Source organism: Neophocaena asiaeorientalis, unplaced genomic scaffold, assembly GCF_003031525.2.
Source record: "Neophocaena asiaeorientalis asiaeorientalis breed wild unplaced genomic scaffold, Neophocaena_asiaeorientalis_V1.1 scaffold198, whole genome shotgun sequence".
NCBI classification, from domain to species: Eukaryota; Metazoa; Chordata; class Mammalia; order Artiodactyla; family Phocoenidae; genus Neophocaena; species Neophocaena asiaeorientalis.
Genome location: NW_020175221.1, coordinates 1,054,535 through 1,067,017, shown reverse-complemented (window position 1 = coordinate 1,067,017; position 12,483 = coordinate 1,054,535). Strand labels below are relative to the sequence as shown.

The 12,483-nt window shown below is 32.9% G+C and overlaps 1 protein-coding gene across 5 annotated transcripts in view; it reads left to right on the top strand.

The window, feature by feature from the left end:
• The window catches only part of IPO11 (importin 11), a 232,856-nt gene that overhangs the window by 100,188 nt on the left and 120,185 nt on the right, over window positions 1-12,483 (top strand). For all 5 annotated transcript variants that reach the window (XR_003005967.1, XM_024765365.1, XM_024765366.1 and 2 more), the window contains exons 23-24: window positions 4,387-4,466; window positions 4,903-4,983. Coding sequence is in view for 4 of the 5 variants with exons in the window: in XM_024765365.1 (XP_024621133.1) it covers window positions 4,387-4,466; window positions 4,903-4,983 (161 nt within the window). In the remaining variant the exon portion in view is untranslated. The remainder of the gene's footprint in view (window positions 1-4,386; window positions 4,467-4,902; window positions 4,984-12,483) is intronic.

The following is a 12,483-nucleotide window of genomic DNA, read 5'->3' as shown; positions in this document are numbered from 1 at the left end:
AAAATTAAATAAAATAAATAAATTTATTAAAAAAATAAAAAACATCTGTCTTCATTTGCTGGATTATCATGGGGGCTATAGATAATGTGATTAATCCTTCGTGTTTTCTGATTTTTTGTTGTTGTTCTTCTTCTACCTCATTCTTCAGAATAAATTAGACCTCAGATAATACCAAGATGCCATCTGTTTTCTAATAAAAAGCCATTTGATGTTTTATCATGTAGCATCCCCATAAAATTATGGAAGAAATTTTCAAACATGAAGACAGTGGCAATAGACCAGTCACTATTGCTAGTCTCCTAGGAAAAGTTTTGTAGCTAAGATACCATAGAGAAAGAGAATAGGCAAAGTCCTTTTACTTTCTTTTACTCTCAGTGAAGGCCATCCAGTTCTAGTCTACCTAACTTGGAGACCATATATAGTACCATTCTGGGTAATCCACAGTGCTTCTTTATACTTGCCCTGAGAATGGAAACCTCGACCAGGCCCATTATCAACTTAGTCATGAACAGGATTCAGCCATTTTCACATATGGGTAACTTCACAAGGTGATTTCATTTCATCTCTGTATTCCACCCCAAATTCAGCCTGCCTGGCCTTTACAACGTGGTGGGAGAGAAGATTGGTAGCCAGGAAGAAGAGACTGAAAAAAAAAAGCACATAACTAACCCTTCTATAACCATATGACACTATTTTGAGTGTAGTTTTAGGTAGGTACTAAAGTACAGTTTTACCATAGAAAGCTTTGTAGTTGATGCATAGTCCTTTAAATCAATAAGAACTTTTATGTGTTTAGAACAATGTCTGGCACATAGAAAGCACCGTTTAAGTGTTTTGTAATTATATGTATTACTACTATTACTGTCAACATTATTGCTATTTTAAAAGAAAAAGTACTGAACCACTGGCTCTGTAGGATTTGTTAGTTAACTTAATATGAAGAAATTTTGTATACAAATTATATCTGTGAATGTTTAGTATACCTCGACATCAGTATTACCTTTATTTTTGTTTGAGTATTGCACAACTAATTAATATTGTTTGATATGTAGCTTTTTGCATACACATTCTTTCAGGTGAGCTTTAAAATTTATTTTGAAATATAACCAGGATATTTATTTTAATCTTTTAAGAATATAGATCGAAATGAATACTCACTTTTCTTAAAGGTGAAAACATTTTTTCCTCAGTGATTTTTAAACATTTTTTTGAATTTTAAACATTTGAATTTTAAACATTTTTTGAATTTTAAACATTTATTTAATGAATATGATAGCTATTATTTTTTCCAAGTAGAAATAAAGCTGCTGGCTGGTAGTTTCTCATTTTCATTTAAAACACATAAAACCAACAATATTGGTGTTTAAGTTAATGATTTTTAGGATATGTTAATTAAGTGTGAATAAATCCAAGGCTAAAATTCATTTCATATCCTTTTCCCCAAATGTAAGTAGAACTGGAGATACTTTAAGTAGAACCATAGGCTATAACTAATTCTAATAATTCAGTTCTAAAGGTTTATTTTTAAAATCCTTTAAATCTTTTTTATGGTATTAATTTTCTCAGTATTCTCATTACTTAAAAGATGAACACCTGACTGACTCTTGTCCATGTTGTTGTAAGTGCCAAGCTAATGTTCCTTGACCAATAAAATTTTTCTAATTTGGAAGGAACTTTTTCCCACCTGACATCTTGATGATATGTAGGCTATTTTATACATTTTAGCCTTCATATTTTATCAGAATTTGAAATAAAAGAAGAAACTACTATAGTTTCATTTCTAAACATAAACATTAAATAGTATGATTAAAAAGAATAAGTAAAATGTAACATGAAAGTAGAAATTAAAAGTAAGAGCCAAAGAATAGAGAAAAACAGAGAGGAGTGGAATATAAAATATAATTAGACTAATAAATATAAATCATATGTGCACACAGCATAACTAGATACTTTGATGGGTTACAGATTTGAATCAGAGCTCTCTGTCTATGAAAGAAAAACTTGATCACTTAAGTTAGGGATTTTCAAAATTGTTGACATTTTGGGCCGTGTAATTCTTTCTTGTGAGGGACTGTTTAGAGCATTGTAGGAAGCTTAATATCATCTTTAGCCTCAACCCACTAGATGCTAGTTTTTAACAACCAGAGTTTCCAGACATTGCTAGATGTCCCCTAAGGGGCAAAATTGCCCATGGTTGAGAACATTTGAATTAAATTATTCACAGGGCTGAAAATAAATACAGATCTGTTGTATGGGCAGCTCTTCTTGATACTAGGACCAGAAAATAATTTTTTATCGGAGTCTTACTAGGAACTCACGGATATAATGAACAATGTTCAATATACTTTAAAATAGATAAATTTATTACTTTTAGGACTTTTTTTTACTATTGATATTTAATATTTGCTGATGATAGCATGCCTTAGGAGATTTAGTAAAAGTCCTTTGCATGATGGAGGCATGGAAAACAGTATGAAGTGACCTAATTGCTTATTTGCTTATATAAATTAATCTAGAAATAGCTTTTAAAATATCTGTAAGAAGAGATGGGTACTATGGTTTTTATTTTTAGGTTTGTTTTTTTTAAAATAAATTTATTTATTTATTTTTGGCTGCATTGGGTCTTCACTGCTGCACGCAGGCTTTCTCTAGTTGCGGTTAGCAGGGGCTAACCCTGCTTCGTTGCGGTGCGTGGGCTTCTCATTGCGGTGGCTTCTCTTGTTGCAGAGCACGGGCTCTAGGCACACAGGCTTCAATAGTTGTGGCTCATAGGCTCTAGAGTGCAGGCTCAGTAGTTGTGGTGCGTAGGCTTCGTTGCTCCGTGGCATGTGAGATCTTCCCAGACCAGGGCTCAACCCCGTGTCCCCTGCATTGGCAGGTGGATTCTTAACCACTGAGCCACCAGGGAAGTCCTGGTACTATGGTTTTTAAAATAAATCTTTCTTAAATATTGTCTCCTTCATCATAGATCTTGATAAAATTTTAGATGGCAGTGATTTAGAAATTATATTCACTGACATACCTGGAATGTAGCCATTCTAAGTTCTCACTTAAATGTAGACCCTCTGCCTTATTTATCACGGTGGTTGCCAAAACGGTGGTTGCCAAACAGTGTGCTATTGTTGGTCTGTTAAACAGTGTGCACAAGTTTAGACTTGACTGCACTTGCTCCTTGAGAAAAGGACGTGTGAATTGTTCATAAGAATAACTTTATCCAATGTAATGGCCTACCCCTTTATCCTGAGATTTTGTCTTACTTCTGTTGTGAAAAATATTTAGGTGACAGCCTTTATTATTTCTTTTTATGTCTTCTGTTAGCATGGTAACAAGTTGGTTAGTTTCTGTCCCCTCTACATTCTCATTTTAAACTAATATGTTAAATCCCTAAAGTATAGAAAATAATGCCTTTAAAACACATTTTGAGCTTTGAGTGGGATTGTTATTTTCTTGTGAAAGTGTATGGGTAATTCTCACCTGAATAGAATATCTTCTCACTTTGCTAGGATATGAGTTAGGTAAGAACCCAGGGCCTACACTTTTGCCAGGAGACATTTTTTAATCTGTCCTATTGCAAGTGAATACGATTTCTAAAATAGTAGCAATACAGAAGGAAAGATTTTAGATATAGATGATATTTTGGGGTCATGTTTTGATCAGTATAATTAATATACATCTGTAATCTGTGTTCTATTGTATCATTATTGTATGTGATAAGACATGTAAAATAACACTGCATAAACATTTGATCATTTTCAGTTTTAACAAGTTGTCTGCTTTGCACTTGAAAAAGAATAATTAAAAACAATATCCTTTTCCTATACTATTCTGGTAATAACATTTTAAAGAAGATTTTTTATGTGTAGGTTTTTCATAGAGGAGTGGATTTGAAGAACAAAGCCCAAGAATTGAGAATATCTAAACACAGTATAATTTTCGGAATATAACAGGGACTCTTTTCGTAAGTAGGGTAGCATGTTGAGTGCCAGCACAATAGACACTCAGTAAATGCTTATTGAGTGAACCCATTTAAGCAGATATCAAAATATGATGGTAAAATGATGCAGTTGCATGTCGTTTGCCATGCTGGTACTAGAAATTTAGTTTGAAATGCAAGGTTGGATCGTGTAGTTATTTTCTGAAAGGGAAGAAAAGGGAGCTTCGTATTTTCTAAGTTGTTTTAACTAGTGGGAGGTATATGGGAAAGCATTAAGTTACAGGTTAATGCCAGTTTTTAGATAGATATTTATATACTAGCCATCTGAATAGCATTCAGAAAAGATTTGTAAAGAAGGGCATGTAACTTAGCTTTAAATAAGTCACTTCATTTAAACTGATTTTGAACAATGAATTAATTTTTTCTTTTTAAAAAAATTATTATTTTGGCAGAACTAAGTTCAGAAAGTCTCAGAACCTGCTTTAAGATCATCAATGGTTATATCTTTTTATCATCAACAGAATTTTTACAGGTATGTTGTAGTTTTTGCATTGTAAAAATTTGTATAGTTATTATTTTGATTGTTTCTTATTTGAAATCAGGAATCTTATTTTGAAACCTTTTCAAAATTTAATAGATTGATTTATTACTTTAAGGGGAGAAAACGTCATAAGCATTGCCTACTGTGGGGCAGATGTGATGTAGTCTCATGAATTATGTTATTTAACATAAAAAATATGCTCTACATGTAAATATATCCTTATATTTCTACAAAAATTAGAATAGCAATAAACTGTATTTTTATTTCTTAAACTTTTCCTAAAGAGTTCTAATTGAAATTTTATATGCTTAGAGCTTTAGTATCTAATTCTCAAATAGATTATAATGAGTCCCCAATTTAATTCTATACCTTTTTTGATATTGCAGATATATTCATATGTATATTTTGACTTTTCATTGAATTTCAGACATATGCAGTAGGTCTATGTCAGTCCTTTTGTGAACTGCTAAACGAAATTACTACAGAGGGCCAAGTTCAAGTGCTAAAGGTACTGTCATCTTTCTAATGAATATTGTTGTACATTTTCCATCTGTATTTTGTGAAATTAGACCTTCATTTGGGTTTAGATGATGGGCAAGAAGGGGAAGAGTAATTCTAGACAGAATATTTTCTTTCACCTGTATTAAATTGGTCTAATACCTCTGGACCAGGGGTGTCAAATTTGTGCATATAGATCACCTGAGGATGTTGTTAAAATGCAGATTCCACATTTCTAACTAACTTTCTGCTGATGGGACCCCACTCAAAGCTCCCCCTCATCCTGAGACTTCACTTTGTGTAGCAAGGCTTTAAAAACTTTATAAATTATCCAAAGCCTGGTGACATCTGATACTTCTCACCTGTCCAGTTTTTTAGCCTGCTTTTGGGACACAATATTCCCACTATAATTTGGTACTTTTAATTTGGATCAGCTCTAGAAGTTAGAGTACCAAGTTTTTATGGACTGTGTATAACTAAGAACCAATGTTGAATCATTATATTGTATACCTGAAACTAATATAGTGTTATATGTCAGTTATACCTGAATTAAAAAAAAACTTACAAAGAAAAAAAGAACCCATGGGCTCTGAGTTAATCTTTATGCATTATATCTTTATAGAATCACTATATATTATCTTTATATATCGTATATAATTATGTATAATTAAGAACCAACAGTCTCTGAGTTGTATGTTTATATATCTATATATTAAAGATAAAGGAGTATCAAATGTATATATTTAAATATAAATGTATCTATAAATATATCTTCACATGTATGTGTCACACATATTTTGTATGGATTTTATGAGGTGTACTTTGTTAAAAGCATCTCTTTTTTGTTTCTAATTTCTTAGCTATGTTTTAAGTCAGATATGAGAGCTGGTTAGGTGAAGTGTTACTATAGCTTAACCAAGTAGCATTTTTTTGTGTGAAAACTATGGCATTGCTTTAGATCCTAAAAACAATTTGATTTCCTCCCAGTGAAATGAAAAAGTGTTTGCCCAGAGAGGTTCATTGTAAGAAATGTGTTAACCACAATAATCATAGCAACAACGCGTAGTACATTTTGGGGGACTAAGTGGGTATAAGTTTGTGCAGGCAGTAAAGACTTTCATAATAGCCAATAAGAGTAATCATCAGTTGGCACTTATTCAAGCATTACGCTATTTTATGTGCTGTTCTTTGGACATTATACACATGTATGCACCTATGAAGCTCCAGATATCTGTGTTAATATGCATGTTAATTTGATTTTCAAATTGGTTGCATTTACTATCATTGTTGATTATCCAGTCATTCACCATATAGGTCAGGGGTCAGCAAACTTTTTCTGTAAAGGACCAGCTAGTAAATGTTTTAGGTTTTGTGGGCCATACAGTCTTTGTCTCAACTATTTATATGTTTTGTTGTGGATTGAAAGCAGGCATAGATGGTATGTAAGTTAATGACTGTGGCTGTATCCAAAAAGGCTTTATTTACACAATCATATAGTTGTTCAGATTTGGCCCAAGGGCATTGTTTGCCAACCCCTGTTACTGGTATTCAGTGCGTTCTGGTAGGCATACATGATAGAAAAACCACAGTTTCTGCTCTTGAGTAATTCATTCTTTTGGGGGAAGGAGGCATGTAAGCAATCAGCCCATATTTAGTGTGTTATGTTGTTTTGGATTAGAGGTATCTCAGATTACCTGGTGAACTTTTTGAAAATTTGGGTAGGACATAAGATGTTAGTATTTCTTTTTAAAAAGTTCCCTAGGTGATTTTCATGAGCACTTTCTAGTGTGAGCCATTGCTGTCCATTGGCTTTATGTTACTCTGGGAGTGTAGATGTGGTCGTCTAACCCAGCATTTTGCAGAGAACATTTTTCAGGGAGAAAGGGTTGAGATGGGACCTGGGTCTTAAATGTTTGGTAGGGTTAGGGTTACCAGATAAAACATAGTACTTCTATTTGCAAATTCTGGCAATCCTAGTGGGGTGAATTAGATTAATACAGTGTTAAGTGCTGCAGAGAAGTGAACAAAAATAAGAACAGAGAGAATACTGTGAGAATTGTTTGTTGAGGGTGGGGATAATGGTGTTATTTAAAACCTTTAGTGTCTATAAATTGGAGGGGTTCATATGCCAGATTACTGAAGTGTTAAATTATGAAGTGATGAGAAAATGATTATATTATTAAGAACTATATTTGTTCCTAGGGCTACCATAACAAAGTATCACAACCTGGGTGGCTTAAAACAACAGGAACTAATTTATAATATTTATAGTGATTATCTCTCTCACAGAGTTCTGGAAACTACAGGTCTGAAATCAAGGTGTTGGCAGGGCCATACTCTCTCTGAAGACTCTAGGGGAGAATCTGTTCCATGCCTTTCTCTTAGCTTCTGGTGGTGGCCAGCAATTTCTGGCTTCCTTGGCTTACACATGCGTCACTCCAGTCTCTGCCTCGATTGTCACATGACATTCTCCTTGTATCTTTGTCTTCTCTTCTTATAAGGGCACCAGTCATAATGGATTAAGGGCCTACCATAATAACTTCATCTTAATTATATCTACAAAGACTCTATTTCCACATAAGGTCACATTCACAGGTACTTGGGATTAGGACTTCAGCATATCTTTTGCAGGGGGCAGGGCACAAGTCAATCCATAACAAGAATTTACCGTTAAAAAATAAAAAGATAGCTTTTGTTTGTGGAGAGGCAGTGAGGAAAATCTGATCTGAGTAGATTTTGTAGGTGAAAGTGACCCAATAGAAAGGAAGATGGCGCCAGAATGATACAGGAGATTGGTATTTTAAGTCTAGAGCGTAAGTAGAAGGGGCAAGAGTTTGTTTTTTAAGAGAGCTGGCAAGACTGGTAGTGATTGAAGCTGTAGATAAAATGTTAGGTGAAGAGAGTAAGAAACTGGCATATGACCTTGGTGTTTCCAGATAAAAAGACAAGATTGTCAGAGCTGCCTGACGCCTGTCACTATGAGGCAGAGGAGCACTACAGGATGATTAGTATGTCTGCACTTATTGAGGAGGGAGAGGGGACTGAGTAGTATTCATCTCAGTATTCATTTTTAAATGAACTCTGTCTTACAGATGTTTAGGTTGAAATTTAAGAATGATTCAGTTATATTAGAATGTCATCTTAGACTTTGTAAGAGAAATCTTGTAAAGTAAAGGCTTTTAACAAGAGTTGAAATAAAAAGTACTTTGGTAAATTCTGATTTTTCCCAGAAAGGTTGTTTATCAAACATATTACATTTTTCACACTCTCTGATTTGCTGTTTTATATTTGAAATCACAATGGAAACTTAAATCCAAAATATTGTTATAAACTAAGAAGTGGGTAAATATAGAGTGAAAATACAGCCGAACTCTCTGGTTTTAATTTCATAGGTTCTTCAGTTTCTTTTTTAGAGTAGGGGGTAAAGGATGGGCATGTATGCCCTTGTTACTGAGAAGCTTGTGGGTTCTGAAGGAGTAATAACAGGAATCTGTGTGTGTGGCTTGTCAAGACCCCAGATACTGGAGGCCTAGTCTACTGCCATGTGTCTATCAATCCTCACCTGTACTGATTTCAAAGTGTTCTAGCTCCAAAGCTTACAAGCAAGTAACATTAGACATGTTGTTTGTTAAACTGTTTTTGTGAATTTTTATTGCATTTATGCCCTTACCAAACTGATATAGTGGCAATATATAATTATGTTGAGGAACTTCCATCTGTCTTACAGAATCTCAGCTTCATCTTTTGCCTTGGAGATAATTTCTTCTCTGAAAGTAGGGATATAAGGAATTGATACTTTGGACTTAATTCTGTTTGAGGAATAACTGATTGGCAATGTGGGAGTGATAGAAATTTGAGAGAAAATTGTTGTGTCATTTTGATGTTGCCTTTGTAGATTTTTCAATATGTGTGTGTTTTATCTTTTTCTCCTTTACTAGACTGTAAGCTTTTCCATGATCCTAAGTTTAGTAGATAATAACTGCATTTGGAATGTTATTCTCTCCTTGACCTGTGCCTTGGTTTTGTACACCCAGCTCTGTTACTTATACATTCTTAAGTACATTTTGGACTTAAATTCTCTTATTTATTATATAAGGTGTTGTACTATATGATTTTTAATAATCTGTAACTATATATTATCTGAAATCCCTGTGACAAATTATAATCTATAAATTCTAAGTGATGAAAAAAGGTTGTTTCTTATGTTTATAAACACCTACCAGAAAAAATTTGAATTGAAAGTGTTTTTTTCCTCCTGCTTTTCTGCAATATTATTAGTAAAGTAATTATTGAAAGACAACTTTTTCTGAGTCATATGGAATGGGATTGTGAAATTTATTTGAAAAATGAGGCAAGTTTTTAGGATATGTCCTAAGGAGAATATTTATTTTCTTTTACTATTTGTTTTAAATTATATTCTTAAAAAATAATTAGACTTAGTGTAACTTAGCAGGTGACTTAAGCAAAACTGCTAGGGTTAGAATATTAGCCCTGCTACTTCACAGCTGTGTGAGGTGACCCAGTTAATCTCTGCTCCTCACTTTCCATCTGTAAAATGGGAATAAAAATGTTACGTACTTCCTTAGGTTGTGGTGAGGGTTATATGACCTTACATGTATAAAGCACTTGTAACATTGCCTAACATGTAATCAGCTAATACAAGTGTTGGCTATTTTAATCTAATTATATAGTTATCTAATTATTTAATCTCCCTTTGGGGGAAAACAGGCCACCAGGGAACTCTTCCTTTGACCATCTTTTGTAAATAAATGTTTATTTAAAATAGTACATTAGTTAAGTTTTTTATAACGTAAGTAGATGATTTGCACAGCGATAGAATTTTACTCTTTTTCCAGAACCATGTTATCTCAGCTGGCTTTTTAAAAATAATTGTTTTAAATTTTCTTTCTTTTCAAAATAACATGCTCTTTTAAAAATTTTATTATGAAAAATTCCAAATTTATATAATGTACAGCACTACCCTTACAGTTTTACTAGAAAGAAATCTGTTTCTCCTTTTTCCTTGAACTGAGAGAAGGTAATGTCATCATTTGTCCCCCAGTTGTGCCTAATATTTTTTGATTGAATGATTCAGCACAAATCAGTTACCATCCAAATATACATTGAAATATTTGTAACGTTTAACATGCATTACACATTAAACCAGTTTCTCTCTAAGTATGCTAGCCAGGGGGTCATAAATAGGATATAAATACTTGAATTATATAACGTGTTTAAGACTGTATTTTTATATAACATTGCTGTAGCTAAACCTCTGCATTTGATTTGAAATCCCAGAAACTGAATTTTATTGTTTATTAAATGGATGTTAAATGCTAGAAATATACTAATTATCATGAAAAAATTGTGTTTTTTTATATAAAAGAATATTTTAGGATAATGTTTCTTTTATGCTTGTACTTGAAAGCTGAGAGAACTCTCAACATTTTTGGCGTTTTCCTATTCTCAGAGTTCCAATAAAGTTATAATAGTTTTTAATATTGGCTCATTTTTTTCCCATTTTTTAATACCTCTCAGATACTGTTTCTTAATATAGTATGCACATTTTTAATATATTTTTGACTAAGTGTCACTGTTATACTAATTTCTGACAGTATCTGGAAGCAACTTCTTTGTTTTGAAGCAGAAAATTACAATGTTATAAAAATTGAATAGAGAGACAAGTATGCCTGCCTTCAGAGCAAAATTAGGCTTTAATGTATTCTGTGATTCGGAACAAGTTATCTAGATGAATACAATTATATTCTAAAAATACTCAAATTTAACATTTTTTTTTTAATTTGAAATTTATCCATATGTATACATACCAACTTGAGTTTAGAAATTATCTTTTTTATCATGGTCTTATTAAGCAGTAGTGAGCCATGTTGGTTTTATTCACTGTGATAAGCCTTATTTAAGATGGCACGTGTATTTTTAAGGTATAATTTATTCTGTAATAATTATAGCTAATACTAGCATTTACTATATGATACACATTTCTAAGCACATAGCATAGAGTTCATTTAATCCTCACATAAACCTGTGACAGTGGTACTGTTATTTTCACCATTTTTACAGATGAGAAATTAAATCACAAAAAGATAAATACCTTGTCCAAGGTCACACAACTAGTAAGTATTGGAGCCATGTTATAAACATAGGCATTCTGACTTAAGCATCTGTGGTCTTAACCACTTTGTATGCAATGTCAGCCTAAATCAAAAAAATTGTTTGAGTGTAAGGCACAAACTAAAAGCCTACATTTTTCACAGGGATTATATTATAAAAACATAGTCTGTTTCTAAACTATTTCAGGTATATTCAGAAAGGAGGTGGATTGAAAGTAAAGTTAAGAAGTTCTATTTGTAATAGCAAAATGCTGATAAAAATAATTAGTAATAGGTGATTGGATGATAGGCGGTACTGCACCTTATTCAGCCACACAGAGGAGCATTGTGCAGCCTTAGAAAGGAATGAAGATGACCTCTGTATACAGTTTTAGAGTTAAGCAAGGAACAGTGTTTAGAGTTTTCTTGTATTTAAAGAGTGCAGCATAGATAGCAATGGAAAAATAAACCAAATTAAGAAAAGTAGTTATGTAGGGGAAAGAGGGACAGAGAATGCAAGCTAGATCTTTCAGGATGTATGTTTTGTACTTTAGGGTTTGAAGCCATAGAGATGTTTCACATGATTTAAAATAATAAAGTAAAAGCAGTTTTAAACATAAAAGAAGGGAAACATTTGAATCTAACTATTACTATGTTGGTGGCATAAGTCATCTGAGAATATTTCAAGTAATAGTATTTTACATGTACCTCCCTGGTGGGATATAACGTTAGAACAAAAAGAAACATAAGGAAATTATAAATTGCTTTCAGTATTGTTATTGTTATCAGTAATATCGGTATTATTATTTTGAAACCCATATGTACATATGTGGACATTTTTGTACATAGCAGTTAGAAGCAAATAAGTTAAGGTTATTAGAATCTGGGATTTTTCAATATAAGGGAAGAAGGATGGAACTATTAAAGAAGTTATATAAAATGCTATAGTCTTAAATTGAATTTGGTGAATTATTGGTATATACTTCTCAGGAAGAGAAAAATAAATTTCCTAAATCTGGGTAAGCAAAGACCTAGAAGCAGTGTCAATCCAGTGGCAATGAGCACCTTAGAACCTAGATTATGGTCTGTAAATACTGTGTCCTGCTGGTTGACTCCAGAGCTCGGGCAAGAGAGACACAACATAAACTGGGGACCTCTCCTTGTGCCAGAAGGAAGAGAAGGTGGGATTTTCTCAAAAGGATGCAAGAGTCAACTTGAATTAGGCTCCCACTGCCTAATAATGGGGCAGTTTGAGCATCAAAACAAAACTAAACTAAGTGGATTAAAACATATCAAACATGTTAAAATCCCTGAGAACATAATGATTCCCCCCAAGAAGAGTAACTTATGATTTAAATTCTCTCAATATCTGTAAATTACCTTTTAATAAACTACCTGTT